Raw genomic sequence first — 18642 nt, 5'->3', positions numbered from 1 at the left:
ACATAACAGAACTAGAATTTGGAGCACTGCTCCCACTAACCCATTTTATATAATGCTTCTGCACAAATTAATATAGGCATCTACCTCTCTTCCCCATATTTTCTACCCTAAGAGCAGATATGAATTTTACAGTAAGCTCTACAGAAATCCACTGGTTACACAGATCTTTACTCTGACTATAGCCTAAATCTTCACCAGCTTTTACTTTCCCTCCCCTGAAGGAAAGAGCCCAGAGACCACATTGATTAGAAAAAACATGAGCTTTAGAGTCAGCTTTGCCACTGTCAAGAAGTTTTTTAAGTTACTAGCCTTTCAACCCTATCTCCTCATCTGTAATGAAAATTAATAATACTTATCCTATAAAATTATTGACAAGCTTAACCTTAAACCATTAAAGTATTTGCTATATGACACATAAGAAGAAAAACAAGTGTCGATTTCCCTGTTTCTCTTCCCCTGTCCAAGGTTAATTCTCACACAGTTGTTTATTATTCCATTCTCTTCTACCTCTTCTAGAATAAGAGGGAAGTGTTGGGCACTCACATAAGCCTGGGAACTATGACTGTTCCCAACAGGTAGAATGGAGAAAACACATAATTCATGGGTTAATGGGTAGAGTACACAGAAAACTTTTGTCTCAGTCGTGAGGAATATTAGCATTAAACTGAGCAGTGCTCCAGACCAGCCTAAGAAATCATAAAACACTAAATGAAATTAATCTGTTTCCATAACCTCAACTGCATCCCAGAATAAAGCTGACGAAGTTTATAAGAATACAAATCTATCCTTCAGCCAACAACGTAAATTTCACAATTTCTAGCATCCAGTCAAATATTACTAGGCATGCAAAGAGGAGGAAAAAACATACCCATAATGGAGAGAATAATCAATCAATAGCTCAACATAACTGACATAGAAGTTATAATTAGCAGAACAGAACACAAAGTGATTAAAGTACATTCCATATGTTCAAAACAATAGACATGAAAAATGTAAAAAAGATGAAAACCAGAATATCTATGATGAAAAATACAAGTAATGGGATTAACGACAGGTTAGATATTGCAAAAGAAAAAGACTAGTGAAGGTAAAGGCATAAAAATAGAAATTATCCAAAATAAAACAAAGGAAAAAAAGAACAGAAAAACACATACAAATCAAGAGCACTGATGAGCTGGGATCAATTGCCAGCAATCTAAAAATGGGCAACTGGATTCCTAAAAAAAAAAAAAAGGGGGGGGGGGGAGAAATAATGGCTGAACGCTTTCCAAAGTTGAAAACTATAAACCCAAGGATCTAGACAGACCAACAAATTCAAAGCATTAAGACTCATGAAGAAAACCGCACCAAGGCACAACATAATCAAACTGCTCAAAACCAATGTAAAAAAGAAAAAAAGACATGTCATGTATAAAAGAATGAAGATTGGAAAACACCAGATTTCCATCAGAAACAATAAAAGCAAGGAGAGAGTGGGGCAACATTTTTAAGTACAGTTGACCTTAGAATGACAGAGGGGTTAGGAGCACTGCCTGGTGCACGTTCAAAAATCCACTTGTATCTTTTGACTCTCCACAAACTAAACTACTAATAGTCTACTGTTGACCAGAAATCTCACAATAACACAGTCAATTAACACATATTCTGTATATTATATATTGTGTTCTTAAAATAAAATAAGCTAGAAAAAAAGAAAGTGCTATTAAGATAACCACAAGGAAGAGAAAATACATTTATGGTCTGTACTATATTTATTGAAAAAAATCCAAGTATAAGTGGACCTGCATATTTCAAATCCACATTATTCAAGGATCAAATGTATTGAAACAAGAAAAGGTATCAACCTAAAATCCTACACAAGGCAAAAATATCTTTTGAAAACACAAATAAAACAGCATAAAGGCCAGGAGGAAAGAAACAGAAGTATACCATTGTAGGGTCTTATGTTACAAGTTAAGTAGTATAACATTATTTGAATGTATCATGTAATAAGTTAAAGATGTATACCCTTAACCCTAAAGCAACTAGTAAAATAACAAAGAGCTACAGTTAGTAAACCAACAAATGTGATAAAAATGATTTCATAAGAAAATACTCAATCCAAAAGAATATTTAAAAAATGGAAATGGAAAAATGAAAAAAAAAAAAAAAAGGAAAATTTCAGCTTCCCAAAGACTAGATAGAACAAACAATACCAACAGCGAGATGAAAGACCCAAACTAACAAAATCAATAATCACATCAAATGTAAACAGTCGAGTTAAATAAAAGGCAGCGATTGTCAGGTTGAATAAAAAAGCAAGACTCAACTATTTCTGCCAATAAGAAATACATGTTAAATACTAAAATACAAACAGGTTAAAAGTTAAAAGATGGAAATAAATAAATACACACACTATGGTAACATTTAGCAAAAGAAAGCTTGAGTGACTATTTTAGTATCAGGTTTCAGAGCAAAGAATATCACCAAAAATAAAGGTTATTTTTTAATGATAAAGGCATCAATTTATTAAGAGGATATAACAATAGTGTTTATACAACATAACAGAGCTTTATTTTTTTTTTTAAAGATTTTACTTATTTGAGAGCGAGAGAGCGAGAAAATGATCAGGGTGAGGGGCAGAGGGGTGAAGCAGGCTCTCTGCTGAGCAGGGAGCCTGATGTGTGGGGCTAGATCCCAGGACTCCGGGATCATGACCTGAGCAGAAGGCAGATACCTGATCAACTGAGTCACCCAGGCACCCCCATAACAGAGCTTTAAAATATATGAAGCAAAAACTGACAGACTTGAAAGGAAAAAGAGAAAAATCCACAATGAAAGAGATTTCAATATCCTTGTCCCACGCAAGCATGAACTAAAAGTAATTATGCTGCGTAAAAGCGAGACAAAAAAAAAGTACATACTGTATAATTCCATGTATATAAAACTCCAGAAAATGCGAACTAATTTATCATGACAGAAAGCACAGCAGTAGTTGCTTAGGGATTGAAGGGGATATGTGGAGGAACAAAGGGCTAGTTACAAAGGGCACGGGAAGTTTTAAGGATGATAGCTAAGTTTAACATCTTGATTATGGTGAGGACTTCATGAGGGTGTATATATGTCAAAACGTGCCAACCTGTACACTTAAATATGTGCAGTTTATTGTCAGTTATCCCAGTAAACCTATTTAATGTGCATGTGTGATATAATAGCATCTATTATTCACCAGGCATGCTCCAGTCCTAGAAGGAAAGATGGACACTGGAACCACTGATAACAAAACCAATCGTCTTAAAAGAGAAAACAGACACCAAATGCTACAAATTATGATAAAGTCTATGACCAGGTACAGTAGGAAAGCAGACTATAGATTCTAATTTGTACAGATTCTGTAGTATAGATTCTAACTAGATAGTCAGGAAAGGAATCTCTGAGTAAGTAACATATAAACCAAGATGAATGAATGGAGTATGAGTTAGCTAGGTGAAATATAGGGGGAAAACATATACAAAAACATTTACAGAATGAAGAGTCTAGGAAAAAAATATGTACAGTCAGTCCGCAACTTAAACTGGTTCAACTTAGGAGTTTTCGACTGTGCAATGATGCAAAAGCAATACATATTCAGTAGAAACCGCACTATGAATTTTGATTTTTTCCCAGGCTAGGGATATGCAGGAGGATACTACTGGTGATGCTGGGCCATGGCAGCAAGGTACAGCTCCCAGTCTGGCACATGACTGATCATGAAGGTAAACAACCCATTCACTTACAACCACTCTGTACCCACACAACCAGTCTGTTTTACTTTGTATTCAATAAATTACATAAGATTCAACACTTTATTATAAACTAGACTTTGTGTCAGATGATTTTGCCCAACTCTAGGCTACTGCAAGTATTCTGAGCACATTTAAGATAGGCTAGGCTAAGCTGTGATGTTAGGTAGATTAGGCGTATTAAATGCATTTTTCAATTTAAGATGTGTTTGTCTGGACATAACCCCATCATAATTCAAGGAAGACCTGTATAAGGTAAATGCCCAGAAATGGAATTGCACGGTCAAAGAGCAATCGTAGTTTTATAAAAAAGGGAGTTTTTTGCTTAAATCTTTGGAATACACAAACTGACAGTTATTGCTTATGTAGCAAAGGGAACTTTAGAACAATTTACTAACATTATTTAAAACAAGAGAATAAAAATAAATTAGTATTCCAAGTTCTTTGAAACCAGAACACATCTTCATTCTCACATCCTAAATGCACAGCTTCACACACCATCCACTAACATTTTGCTGAATTAATTGTAAACTCCTTGGGTAGCATAAAAGAAATCACGTTGCCAAGAGGAACTCCTCAATCATACCTCACTATCTCTAGAAATGACAGTTTTTAAAGGAATTCACCTCTCTACCCTCCTGAGGAGGTAGCAATTCTTAAAGCAAGCCCCTCACACGAACTATTGCAAAAGCCTCCAAACTAGTCTCCCTGTCTCTATTCCTCCAATCTTCCAAATTCAACCTCCACAGAACGTAAGATTAAGCCATTCAATCTCTAAATCTATTTCTTCTCTATACCTAAAACCCTAAATGGCACCTCACCCCCTCCAATTGCGCGTCCCAAACACAGGCTCCCAAACCAACAATGGTGAAAAGAGAGGACAAGGACAATTTAGTGAGTTGTTGATAAAGTTAATGTATTCAATTTTGAGGACTATTGGGAAAGTTTGCTTCCTGCTTTTTTGATGTTAAAATATCCTTTTGCTTATGAAAGAACGGGTGAGGACATCAGTTTTTAAGAAACAGCTCTACTTAGGCGCTAGAATGTTATCAAGTCAAGCAAAACAAGTCAGTCATAGCAAGACAAATACCATATGATTTCACTCATATGTGGAATTTAAAACCAAAACAGATGAATATACGGGAAGGGGGAAAAAAGAGGGAGGCAAACCATAAGGAACTCTTAACTATAAAGAACAAACTAAGCGTTGCTGGAGGGGAGGTGGGCGGGGCATTGGCTAAATGGTTGATGGACATTAAGGAGGGCACTTGTGATGTGCACTGGGTGTTATATTTAAGTGAAGAATCACTAAATTCTACTCCTGAAACCAATATTACACTGTATGCTAGCTACCTAGAATTTAAATATAAACTTGAAACCAAAAAAAAAAAAAGAAACATCTCCACTTAGCAAATTAAAAAGTTGGCAAATCTTTGACAACTGAGCTTTATTTTTCATTGTAAGGGCCTGAGAAAATGTCTGGGGAAACACTGACTCACATACACCAGAGGTGTGGATAAAGTCCACCAGGCAAACAGTGCCCTCACCTATTTTTCTAAGTCGTTTCTACTTCCCCAGATTTTTTGCTTTAGCTATACAGGACCGCATCCATGTCCTACACACAATCTACTTACTCTCTCCCATTGCTCATGCTTTCTCGGGAAGGGAATGGCTTCAATAACAACTCTTCCTTTTCTTCATCCACTCTACTTATTTATCACCTACAATGCTAAGCACTAGGGATTGAGTAGTAAGCAAAAAGAAAACATTACTGTCTTCATGGAGCTCACAGTCTAGTGGAGGAAAACAGGATATCAAATAAATACAAAATTAAAAGCTTTGATGATACTGTTTTACAGAGAATGGAAGGAAGGAGAATGGAATGGCGGGAAAGCTAGTCAATAAACTACTATAGTTCAGGTAAGGGATAACTGTGATTTGGAGAAGGGTAGAGGCAAAGAGAAGTCAAATCTTGAGCTACTGTATTGCTGACAAACTGAATAGACGCACTATAAGAAGAAATATTCCATGACACCAACATAAGCAACTATATATAGACTTGCATAATAGTCCCAATTTTTTATGCCTCCCTGGATCTATGCCCTTTGCTATGAGCTTGCTACATTGACCTTAAGGCTTGTTATATGACTTGTTTGGATCACCAGGACAACAGCAAACTAATTCCAGGCAGTAGCTTGAAAAAGCTCTTGTGCACTGCTACTTTTCTCTTGGATTAAGCCTAGGTTAGCCTGCTAAAAATGAGAGACCACACGGAGAAAAGCTAAGCAAAGACCATCTGAAATAATCTTATACCAGTCTACAGCCAGAGAACCCCAAAACATATGAGGAAGTCCAGCCAAGATGAGCAGAGCCACCAAGCAGATCCATAACTGAACAAAGATGCAGGAATGAGTCCAAGCCACTACTAGAAGAACCACCTACCTGACTTGTAGACTTGTGAGCAACAATTGCGTACTCTTTTGAGCCACTGGGTATTGAGTGGTTTTTTTAACGCACAAACTAAATCTAGTGGTACCAATTACTGACAAGGGGTGGAAGAAGCAAAGGAAGGGAATGAAAAGAAAAGCTAAGCTCATTTTATCTCACCCCAGTCAACTCTTACCTCTCCTTCAAAACTCAACTTAGATATCAACTCCTCCAGGAAGCCTTCCCAGATCCCCAGGCTGGTTTGGAAAGATAACTTAAGTACTACCATTATGTTCTGTACATAACCCAATCACTGCCTTATCACACTGTTCTGTAATTATGTTTATATTTTTCTTCCCAAGTAGCCAACTGCACTTTTCTGTTAGAGACTGTATCATATTCATCTTGATAATCAACTTGTAACATAAAACAGGCTCTCAACAGATGTTTCCAAATTTTATAAATCAATTAATAAACACTTATTTGATAAAATTCCTTAACTCTAGATTAGTATTTCTCAATGTGTGATCCACTCGCAACATGCACCAGAACCAGTAGAGGTGTGTATTAAAAATGCAAATCTCTGGGCTCTTTAACGAAAATGCCATTCATTACCTCGTAAGAACAAGAATGAATTTTTTGGCCAGCCTCAGATACACAAAACAAACAGAAGAGTAGATACTAAATCAACTTTTCCTCAAAATTTTCTAGAGATGTTCTCTATGATAATGTCTTAGTCTGACAGCACCTATGTAACTGAAAATGCTCTGAACTGCAATGGAGTTTCTCTTCTACGAAACGGGTCTCCGCCAGAGGAAACAGGAGCTGGGGGTCATCCCAGGAGGTGTGGCTTTTCAGCGCACACGGTTAGAGAGGATGCTTGAAAGCGAAACAAGTCCTGAGTTTTCTCCGCAGCAGGGCCCAGGCCAGAGACCGACAGCGACCCGAGCCCAGGCAGCAGCCGCGTGCCGCTTGACGAACCTTGGAGCCCGGCGCCCGAGCCAGCGCCCGCCCAGGGTCTCGCTACCTAAGCGCCGCACGAAAGAGACTCCCACTGGGTTCCGGGACGGGCGTCCGTCTCCAGGGCGGCCACCCTCGGTCCACCAAAGCCCGACGGGCCGTGCGAAGGCCCCGGTCGCTTGGCCTGCCAAGTCAGAAAGGAAGAAAATGAGGGAAGGGTCCGGCCACTGGCAGCCGACAGGAGAAAGGACTAGAGTGCCAGGGGACGCCGCCGCTTCCCACCTGCGTCAAGCTCCAGCTGGTAACAGGGCAGCGGCTCGAGGGAGAGCTTGTAACCTTCGAAACGGGGATCCAACAGAGGTCTCTTCACGCGCAGAGAGCAATTAGCAGCCACCTCCATAGTCTTCCTGAGTCGTAGCGTGAGAATTAATAAAGCTCTTGTTGAAAGGTCCGCGCTTCGCTCGTAGCACCGAGGCTCGCAGGCGGCGTGGTTCCCATCCCAGAAAACACTGCGGTGAGGGATGCCTTCTGGGGAATGTAGTGCCCATGAGAAAGTTGACTCTGTTGCATACCGGGCTATGTAGTTTTTCGGAGACTTAACGCCCGCGCCAACAGCATGGTCTGGACTCTGTTACCCAGAAGGCTGAGCAACCAGGAGGCGGCCCGCGCCGGTTAAATTCTAACATTTATAGGCAGGGTGGCGAGATCCCGCCCCGGAAATGCGTGTTTTAGCTTTCTGTGTGCTTAGGTGCCCGAGCTACTGAGGGTCTAGGTCCGGGCAGCCGAAGAGTGTGGTAGGTAACGGTCGTCAGCGCAAGGGTCATTTCGTCGCTGGGAAGGGACGGCCCTCGCCCGCGGTGATGGTGGTGAGCTATGCCCGTGGTCCTCAGGGCCGGGACCCGGGCCCAGCCCAGGCTCCTTTCGATGTGCTGTCTTTCGTTAGCTTCCCCGACCCGCGCTCGCGGGCCTGTAGGGCTCTCCGACAGGGCGTGCAACCGGAGTTGGCCTGAAGCCAGTCCACGCTTTGTTTTCTGGCTCCTCCCCTCCCGCCTCTCCCGCTGTCTCCGCCCTATTCTATCTTCCCAAAGAATGTCTGTACTGGGAGGGATCCCCTAGCGCCCTCGTTTTACCAGTGAGAAAACTGAGGCCTTAAGAATTGACTTGTCCAAGGTCACTATCCGTATTTTAGGGGCCAATGCGAGATCAAGCTCAATATTCTAGGAATAGTACCGACCAGACCTTAGAATTATTTTGAAAATGTTAGCCTCCAACTACACAGGAAAACATTTCTCAGCCCTTTCTCAGCCCTTCCTTTTTCCTGTTCCACTCAAAAGAATTTTTTTTCCCAACTCAAAACTCAGTTGCCAGCTTGAGTTTCCGTATAGGCGAGATGGGACACAGCAAAAGTGGTCCCAAGTTAGTGACAGATTATATGCAGTAATGTTAGTCTTCCAAGTGTTACATTCTAACCTCCCTCTCCTTTCTGCATTACTTTGGTTTTGTTTGTCTTTTTTTTCACTGAAAATTGAGAATATTCTAAGTTAGGAATTAGTTTGAGATTTGTTTTTCCCTTATCCTACCAGCGAGCTTTGATGAAGAGCATACACAGACACACACTTGGATTGGAGCTAGTTTGGCTGTTGTAATTCTGGGTACATCCTACTGAAAAGTAAAGCACTTAGAGCCTAATCTGTAACTTTCATTTTTCACCAACAGTGCTTATTCTTTTATTAGTATTTAGGTTATATGGCTTCCCAGAAATTTTGAATGCAGTTAAGGTGCAGATATGATTAGCAGTCAGTTATGATGTGCTGTTAAAGTGTTTTGGGGCTGCTGGGCTCAAAGTACATGAGTTCAAATCCTGCGTTCACCACTTTCTATCTTGGTGCCTCAGTTTTCTCAACTGTAAAATACAAATTATGTTAATTCTTACATTAAAGAATAAGTTTTGGGAATTAAATGAGGTTAAAAAAAATCAATGTGTTAACCCAGTACTTGGCACATAGTGTTGCATAAAAGTTACAGTAGTTATTATTATCCAAAGACTCGTTAATAAAGAGTATGTGGGGGAAGAAAAATTGTAAAGTGAGTTAATCAGTATGACTTCTTGGGATGCAGTAAATAATATTAAAAGTAATGACATTGTTAACACATTGTTGAAATTTATCATCCCTTCAGTTGATAGAATGTTAAATGTGTTGGGATGCTTACCTGGAGGACTTAGAAGAAAATGCTTTGTATGTGTTCTGTGTCTGAAAATACATGTTGATGTTCAGGTTAGCAAGATGAACAAAGATGCGCAGATGAGAGCAGCGATTAACCAAAAGTTGATAGAAACTGGAGAAAGAGAACGGTAAGCAATAGATTGTGTTAATAAACTACGTTTAACATCTTTAAATTATAGTTACGCTATATGTAAGAATCTAAATATCAAGGAACAAAACTGATGTCAATGGAAGGAATTACAGAAAATTGAGATTATCAAGAGTTTCAATTCCTAACATCTATAAAAAATAGGTGTGTTCAATATTGCATGCTGAAAGGAAAGTGAGTCATCTAGAAAGATGAACAAGGAATGACTGTCTCTCAAAGAATGTATAATCTAATGGAAAATAAAAAAATACCCAAATAACTACAATTAAAAACATAATGCTACCCAGTTTTTAACAGGGAGATAATGTGGTAGAACCAGTTTCAGTTACTACACTCTCAACTTCAGAGCAGCATGTGCTGTTCCTACTCTCTGAAACATTTCTTCTTCCCCTGATCTTTAATTCTAGCTCATCTTTCAGGTCTTAATTTAAACATCACCTCTTGCAGGAATCTGTTAAGTCCCAGATACCTTCTTCTAGCCTAGCATTTAATCACATTATATTATAACCACCGGCTTTGCTTGTTTGTGTCCTCCACTATAATCTAAATTCCTTGACAGTAGAAGTACCATTGTATCCCCAGCATCATCCCTAGCACATAATTGGTCAAGGTAAATATTTGAAGAATGAACAGGTTTGGAAGTACTAAACAGAGACTCAGGAATCAAGAAAGGCTTCCAGAAACAGGGTGAAAAATTGCATAAGAGAAATATATAAGGAATAGGAGGGATCTTTCAACTCTACCTGGGGGGTTAAGGTAATCAGTTACAAAATAGTAAAAGAGTTACTTCAACTTGGGAAAAGGATTAGCCATTCTTCCAGCCAATAAAGGACAGAAGACGTTCTAGGCAGATGGAACAGAATGCAAAGTCACAGGGATTTGTTACAACATGATAATGTTCTGAGGAGCTACAAAATTAAAGCTAGCAGGTAAAGTGTGAAAGTGATGTTGCTTTAACAGTGGACAAGAGGATTGGATTTTGTATAAGTCAGAATTCTTTCATTTGTAAATGATAGAACTCAGAAACCGGTTTAACCAGTGAAATATATAAGCTCATCTAAGTACAAAGTTTAGAGCTTGAAGTTGCTTCAGTCTCCACTGGGTCCAAGCACTCAAAAATAGTTACCAAGAATATGTCTTTCTTTTTCTTTCTCAGCTCTGTTTTCCTCTGTGTTGGCTTTATTCTCAAGCAGACTCTACCCACAAGGTGGCAGAGATTAGCAGTTCAGAATTCATATCCCTCTGGCTCAGACTACCTTTCTCCTAGTAGTTCCAGCAAAGTACCTGGCGTGATTACCATCTTACTTAGGTACATAGGCCAGTTATGATCAACCTTGCCTAGGTCTCATTTCCATTTTTGGAACCCTATGCAGATTTCTTACACTAAGAGTGGTGTCAAAAAAAGGTCAGGAAAATGGGTGATGGGTTTGCAGAAACATACGTTGTTGACTTTATCCTTGGGCGGTGGGAGTCATTAAAAGATCCTAAGAAGGGGAGTGACTGCATCACATTTGCTCTTTAGGAACATTAGTCTGGCAATGTGGAAGATAGACTTGAAGGTCTGGAGATAGATTACAGAGGAACGTGTTAGCAGATTATATCAGATTAAAAATGAAAAACAGCAAAAAAATGGAAAGGAGAGCTTATCATTTTTTGAAGTAAAAGCAGCCCTCAATATGAGAAATGAGGAAGAAGACATCCAGAACAATGCCTTGGGGAAATGAGAGGGTAGTATTAGCAGTAATGAGGAAAGGGTGTTATTTATTATTGTTTATTTGTTTGTTCATTCATGCAGCTTAAAATTACTGAGTTTCTACCATATGCTATATCCTGTTAAGGTGCTGGAGATACAGTAGTGAACACAATAAAGTCTGTTCTTTCATGGAGCTTACATGAGAGAAGACAGACAATAAGTCTGTATTATGTAGATGGAGATAAGTTCTAGAGGAAAAATAAAACAGAATAATGAGATGTGTATTTGAGACAAAAAAAAAAAAAAAGAAGGCTTCACTGATAAGAGCTCAAAAGGATGTGAAGGAATGAGGGGACTCCCAAGAGCCAAGGACCCAAGACAGAAGCTTGCCTGGTATTTTGATGACCACATGAAAGCTCATGAGCCTGAATAAATTGGGTGAGGAGAAGAAGAGATAGTCAGAGGCATAGCTGGGGATGGGGAAGATCATGGAGGGTTATTTAGGCTGTAGCATAGATTTGGAATTTTAAGTAAATTGGGAGGCCACCAGACCATTTTGGGCAGAGGAAGGAGAGCAAAGTATATAAGGGAGGGAGCAGGGGAACAAGTTAGGGGCTTTGGTAACAGTCCAGTCAAGAGAAGAAGGTGGCTTGGACTAGGGGAGTAATGGCAAAGATGGTGAAAAACATTTGAATTGTAGTATGTATTTAAAACTGGAACCAATAGGAATCACTCCTATGGATTATATGTATAGTGTTAACAGAGTTGCTGAGTGAAGGATGCCAAGTTTTCTAGCCTGAGGAACTAGGATGGACAATGGCTTTCTGACAGGGAGAATAGGTTGAAGTGGGAGAGAAGCAGGAGTTGGGTTTTTTGGCCCTATTAAGATGGAAAGACCTAATTAAATACCAAGATGGAAATGTCACATAGCGAATGTTTAGAAATACTGAAAGAGAAGTGGTTTGGTTTGGGACATGACATGTTCAAGCTCTGAGAAATGATTTAGGTTGAAGATTGAGGATTTGTAAGAGTGGGTATGGCAAAAGGATAAGAAAATATTGGTAAGAAAATATTTTATTGCACCCCTGATGCCATTAGTTGCTATACACATCATTATTATTATTATTATTATTATTATTATTTTTTACCAGTAGGGAAAAAGAAGATACTGCCAATTAAATTATGATAGGCATACCAGTTACTGAACTGTTGAAATGTAGGGAAAAAACAGTCTTAGAATCAATGAAATACCATACTTAGTATATAATTTAGAAGGTTATTGGAAAAAAATTGAGGGGAAAGGTTTTGAGGTTAGAGAGGGATATGACTGGGGAAGTAAGAGAGCTAAAGGATAAGAATCTGTAGTCAAAGAATAGATTTTGGAGTTTGAAGATTTTGAGGTGCAGCTGCTTCAAGCTCAACTAACTCCATTTGGAAGTTGTACAAGACCCACAATATTCCTGTTGGTGGAGGTAAGTAGGAAGTGTATGAGAAGCTAGAGAGTAGAGTTTCTTGAGAATTACTGTACCCTATTCACTTCCTTTAGTTTTACTGATGATGAAAATGAAGTCCAGAGTTGAAATGAGTTGCATAAGATCAAAGAATTATTTAGTAATAAAACCAGGATTAGGTCACAGTTAAAGTAAAGTTTTTGAGATTAGAAGGCAGGGAATTTTTAATTGAACATTTGAGCTTTTGCTTCAAACATTCCTATCTAAAATATTGCACCTTGTTAGAGTTTAATATGAAAACATTTTCTTTTTCAACAGCCTCAAAGAGTTGCTGAGAGCTAAATTAATTGAATGTGGCTGGAAGGACCAGTTGAAGGCACACTGTAAAGGTAATCAGTTTCATTTACAAGATAAGCTAATTTCATTGTTCTTGTTGGCTTGGGGTTCACTAGGAAAATAATAGATGGTGTTTTAAGATCTATTGAGTGCCGAACATAATTTTAAACCGATAGAAAATTGAATCTTCTAGTAGTAATTTCCCCCTGTCTCCTTTTGGTAAGCAGAATTCCTGAATCTTTAGAAATTTTCTTTGTATTTTTCTTAAAACAAGTGAGGCAAGATTTTTTCTGGCATCAAAGTATGCATTCCAACCTTTTTCAGTGTGCCTACCCAGAGTGAAACATCAGTTATTCCTGGGTTTTAACTTTATAACAAATTGAACACTTTATGACTGGCAGCCTCCGTAGGAATTACATCTTCTGGCTTTAACAGTGTTATTTTTGAAAACTTTACCTATAAAAGCTCTTAGGTAATTATACTTATTTTTTTAAAATGTAGAATGGAAGCTTGTAAAATTGCTGGGTATCGATGATGATGCCTCTAGATAGATTATACATGTCATGAGGATGAGTCTCTTCTGGCTTGGCTGTGGTATACTGGAATTCTGGATATTTTCAGTGAACTCCCGTTATATTGTAATGGTTTCTACAATTAATGATAATAGTGTTTATATCACTAATCCTAAGTAGGCAGTGTGGCAAATTAGAAAAAGCATAGTTTTGGGGGTCATACAGACCTTAAGCCTCGGTTGGGTCACTTGTATGTGGAAAAATGCCCAGCCCATTAGATTGTTATGAATATCAAATGCCATAAATCACCCAGCACATAATAGCGTTCCAGTAAATGTTAACTCCTTCCCCTCTTCTGTTTCCTTTGGCCCAGCCTAGAGAAGAGAAAGGAGCAAAGGAGTTGTTCTATTCTTTAATTTTGGGCTATGAAATTACAAGTTAGACTCAAATAATAGCTTTTTACCTGTTCCATACATTCAAGAGCTGGTATGATTATGGTGAAATAAGATCTGTACAGTTATAAGTTTCCAGCTTTTTACACATAATTAGATTTGACCTTATAGTTCAAATTCATTCTAAGTGTTATAATAATTGTTAAGTTACAGGTTAATTAGCTGAGAGATGAATAGGCTTTTAAGATTTTGATCTGGTGAATACTTAATGTGTTTAAAGTTGAACTAAATCTTCATTAGAAAAGAAAAAAAGAAGTGTCCTCTTTTTTTTTTTTAAAGACCAGTCTGCACTCTAAAAACATGATCTTAACCCTTCCTCTATGAAAATCTTTCTTACAGATAATGATTTTAAATGATATGATTTGTTTTTTGCTTTTGCATAAGAGGTAATTAAAGAAAAAGGACTAGAACACGTTACTGTTGATGACTTGGTGGCTGAAATCACACCAAAAGGCAGAGGTAAGGAATACAAATTGTGTGAAAGGAAAGGTGTGCTGAAGACGTGGTTCCTTTCTCTGTCTTGCTGGTTCAGCTTTTCTTTCTTTTTATAGAGAAAAACCACCTTTCCAAAATTATTTGGGTACTTGCATTTCCTCATTGGGAAAGATTATAATTGCCTACCTGCCTCTCTAGCCTAGTCTTGAGTAATAAATGAGAGGTATAAAATATTTTTGCACTCTTATATATACAAATGTAAGTTGATAATGGTTGTTAAAACAGATAATTTTTAAAATGTGGGATTTTGTAGAGGCAAGTGTCACCTGAATCTAGGATTTATAAATTTTATTAGATATGGCCCGATTTCACTTACTTAAGAATTCAAAGTTGTACTCCAGCCCCAGAGTCATTGCTCTTCTGCTGCTTTTCTTTTTAAAAATAAGTAAAGCTGTGTCTTCTTAAGTGTCTAAATTAAGAATTTGGTAGCTCTAAAACTTCGTGTTCTGGGTAATCTGTATTTAAAATTCACACTACCATCATTTCATTTCCTTACAGAAGGCAAAGGAAAGAGAGGAAATACTATATTAACATTGATGATATGTAATAAATATTAAGTTAGGAACTACATTACATTGTTAGCTCAGATGTGGTTACATTATTTGCACTTATTTTGGGAAAGGGTTTCTTTTGGTAATTTTAAGTGGAAGCAGATAAATTAGATAATCCATCTAATATCTATTTTCTCACACAGAAGTAGTAAAAAAAATTTAAGTGTAAAAGTAAAAAAGTTTGAAAATTATTACTAGAGAATACTAATTCTCTGAACTACCTGCTGGGAAAGAGCTACAGAATCCTGGAGTCCTTTCCAGCCATCCGTAGGCCTGTTTACAGCTAAAAAACAAAATATGACTTTTTCATTAAGTATGTCTCAGGGAAAGAAAAACAAAACAAAACACAGTATTTATTGTTCCCCGCATGAATTTACATTTTAAAATAATTTTCTCCAATTTCTATTTTCCTTCTGTAATTTATGCTTAAGCTGTTAACATTTTGGAGCTGGTTATACAGGGTAGAAATTTCCTTTGCTTCTCCTTCAACACTGTATCCTAGACATTTCAGTCCCTTAGAGCGGCACTGGTAGAAAATGAGCAAATACAGAACAGAGAAATAAAAATAAATCTTTTCTTTTATGTTCTTAGTCTTTTATAGTCAAGATAAGTATTTATTTTCCTTTTTTAACTAAAATACAATAGAATTGACCACGTCTTAGTGTGCAGTTCTGTGAATTTTATACACATGTACAGATTCATATCACTACCCTCCTCCCCACAAAAAGCTCCCTCAAGCTATCCGTTTATAGTCTTACCTTATCCCAACTCCAAGGCAGCTGATCTATACTCCCATCACTGTAATTTTTATTAAAAGTGTGTTTAATATATGTACTGGTCACATTTCCAGTGGTCTTGAATTCATTATCTGGCTTTTATTTCTAGCAGGCTTAAACTAAAAAATCTGTAAAGAGGAGTATGTGTCTTATTTAATTTGTGTACTTATTTGTGGAATTCACTATACAAATACTGAACTGTATCTGAAATATTTCATTTCCTTTGGATATAAGCAAGTAGCATTAGAAGTTTTAGTTAATTTCCTATTGTCCTTATTTATTAGTAGCCAAGAAAGGGGAAAAAATAGTGTAGATTCATTTATTGACATTTTTAAAATTCGTTTATTGACATTTAATAGTATTTCAAAATTACTAAGAGTGGTGCTCTAATTAAAATTTCAAAGAGCATGGCCTTTTTTTTTTTTAATGTGATACTCTGAATAGATAATAGTCACATGGTTCAAAATTGAAGAAGTAAAAATACCACAAATGTAACTCCTGTTGCAATTTTTGCATCCTTGCTGAGTCAGAGTCTGTGCACTTATTTCAATACAGTATTGGCAAATTACCTTCCCGAGAGTGTGGTACCAATTTATGTTCTCCACCAGGTAATATGAGAGAGCCAGTTTTCCCATCTTGCCAACACAGGATATTACTGACCTTTGGTTTTTAGCCAATATGATTGGCAAAACATGCTGTTTGAATGTGGTTTTAATTTACATTTCAGTTATGAAGTTACACCCTTTTTATGTTCAAGAACTGTGTTTCGCCTTTTCTTCATCTCTTTTGCTCATTTTTCTATTAGTCTGATATTTTTCTTATCAATTTGGAGAAATGTAGTGAGAGATCAGCCCATTCCTGTGAGTGTTTTCCCACTTTTTGTCTTTTGCCTTTGTTTATGGTGATTTTGACCAACTTATTAAATTGTCATTGTTGCATTAAGTCAGATTTATCAATTTGTTATAACCCTCTGTGCTTCAGAAAGGCCTTTTGCGCTCCTAGTTTGAAGGAGTATGTGTCTTATTTTTTTCTTGTCCGGGTGCAGTGTATTTAGTGCATTTAGGTATTGGATAGTTCACTCAATGAATGGGCAGATATATTTTATTTTTTCAGATACCTTTATCTCTTTCTTTTTTGAGGCGTATGGCTTATTCATGAAATTATTTTATTGTTAATTCTGAATAAAATATCAAATACCAAATTGACATATATGAATTGGAATCTTCTTACTCTTATATTTTTATTTTTGTATTTCAGCCCTGGTCCCTGACAGTGTAAAGAAGGAGCTCCTACAAAGAATAAGAACATTCCTTGCTCAGCATGCCAGCCTTTAAGATTGAATTAGATTGTGTTGTTTTGTGGTTTTATTTCTGAAAATAAAACTTGCCATAAATTAGGAATCGACTTCCCAAAATAAAATCCTTTTTTGTATGATGGTATACAGTTTTCAGTAATGATGTATACATTGTATTGATTTTTTTCCCTAAATGTGTTATTTTAATAAATATCTCATGAATGAGTTTGAAGTTTCCTTGGATTTTGGAATAAAAGGGACTTTATTGATAATATACCGGATTTGTTCAGAGGAAAATTCAGCAATTAATACAGTTTAAGTGTTAAGTATGTACATATCTCTGTGCTAACAACTGAGGCGGAGTAAGCAGGCTCTTCTTACTGTCTGGATGTGGTGTATTCCTCTTTTGAATCTCTGCTATTTTATAATACATGTCCCATCTTGTACTACAGATGTCTTATTTCTGATTTGTTATAAATGCTGAGGGTTGGGACTGGGTCTTACTCATCTTTATGTGCCTTCCTATTCCTCAAAGAATTTACCATCCTATTGGAAGAGAGAACATTTGCAAACTGGCTCCATACCAAGCTCCTCTCACATACTCTACTCATCTGAACTTTGAGAGCAGAAACTTTAAATTGCATCCCCACATACTAAGGTCAAGAAAGAACTTAATGGGAAATAATCTCCACCTGTAGCTTTATTCTGACATCAAGATTGCCAAATCCAATGGACTCTTGTCTGTTCTTATGTGACCTCTGCTGGAATGAGAATGTTGACCATCCTGCCACTTGGAACTTTCTTCCCACTACTCACATTGTGTATTCCTACTACTGGAAGTTCCTTCTGTGTCTTGTGGATACCTTTTGCTGTATGGGACTTCAGATAATGGTGTTCCTTAGTGTTCCCTCCTGGGCCCTCTGCTTGACTAATGATATACTTTTCCTGGGCAAATCCCAGAAAACTTGGGTTGGACCATGGCTTCAAATACAAACTTGTTGATAAATGGTAAATTGTTTCTCCAAACCAGACTTCAACCCAGCTTCCAGACCCGTATACCCAACTGCTATGGATCAGCTTTCTTGGATGTTCCATAAACAGCTAAACTGACCACAGCTAGGATAGTGCTTCTTTTCCTCCAGTAACTGCCCCTACTGTGTTTCTTATCTCTTGTGAGTGGTACCTCCCAGACCTACAGATTACCAGAGCTTGTTAAAATACTGATTCAGAAGGTAAGAGGTATGGTACAACATTCTCTTGTTTCTGACAAGCTCCCAGTCAATGCTTGTGCAGCTGATGGAGGACCACTTTGTAGCAAGGTTGTCCGTTGTCCCCTCTGCCCTCCACTGCCTTAGTTCAGACAGATTATTGCAGCGGGCTCCTAATGTTTCCTGCTATAGTTGTATCATGCTTCCTCCAATGACTCTTCCACACTATTACCTAAGTGACCTTAACAAAAAGTCAAGCCTCCTCATTTTATTCTATCTGAAATTTCTCAGTGGCTCTTAGTTTGCAGTGCAAAATTCAAGCCTGACCACAGCAACCAGGTCTGACATTTACT

The 18642-nt window shown here is 37.7% G+C and overlaps 2 protein-coding genes across 7 annotated transcripts in view; one reads left to right on the top strand and one right to left on the bottom strand.

Annotated features, from left to right (window-relative positions):
• NUDCD1 (NudC domain containing 1) overlaps positions 1 to 7770 on the bottom strand; it is a 77372-nt gene extending 69602 nt beyond the window's left edge. Inside the window, exons 1-2 of one of the 2 annotated variants that reach the window (XM_087864671.1) lie at positions 7431 to 7770; positions 7170 to 7332 (exon numbers count right to left, since the gene is read on the bottom strand). Coding sequence is in view for 1 of the 2 variants with exons in the window: in XM_045805780.2 (XP_045661736.1) it covers positions 7431 to 7548 (118 nt within the window). In the remaining variant the exon portion in view is untranslated. The remainder of the gene's footprint in view (positions 1 to 7169; positions 7333 to 7430) is intronic. The other variant, XM_045805780.2, reaches the window with a different exon arrangement.
• Positions 7771 to 7857: 87 nt separating this feature from the next.
• On the top strand, positions 7858 to 17306 carry ENY2 (ENY2 transcription and export complex 2 subunit). Of its 5 annotated transcripts, none has more exons than XM_087864673.1 (6): positions 7861 to 8014; positions 9425 to 9501; positions 10678 to 10830; positions 12984 to 13054; positions 14350 to 14424; positions 17045 to 17306. In XM_087864673.1, the coding sequence occupies exons 1-6, from the start codon at positions 8009 to 8011 to the stop codon at positions 17119 to 17121; spliced, it is 459 nt and encodes a 152-aa protein (XP_087720799.1). In that variant the 5' UTR covers positions 7861 to 8008; the 3' UTR covers positions 17122 to 17306. The 5 variants fall into 5 exon arrangements, with proteins under 5 accessions (XP_087720801.1, XP_087720799.1, XP_087720800.1 ...); XM_087864674.1 differs by having other exon boundaries at positions 7862 to 7942; XM_087864675.1 differs by lacking the exon at positions 17045 to 17306 and having other exon boundaries at positions 7858 to 8014; positions 14305 to 14424.
• Positions 17307 to 18642: the final 1336 nt, after the last annotated feature.

This window comes from Ursus americanus, chromosome 9 (assembly GCF_024610735.1).
Source record: "Ursus americanus isolate L20-20 chromosome 9, mUrsAme1.1.p, whole genome shotgun sequence".
In the NCBI taxonomy this organism is placed as follows: domain Eukaryota; kingdom Metazoa; phylum Chordata; class Mammalia; order Carnivora; family Ursidae; genus Ursus; species Ursus americanus.
Note: the sequence above shows the minus strand (reverse complement) of the source record. Positions and strands in the feature narration are given on the sequence as shown.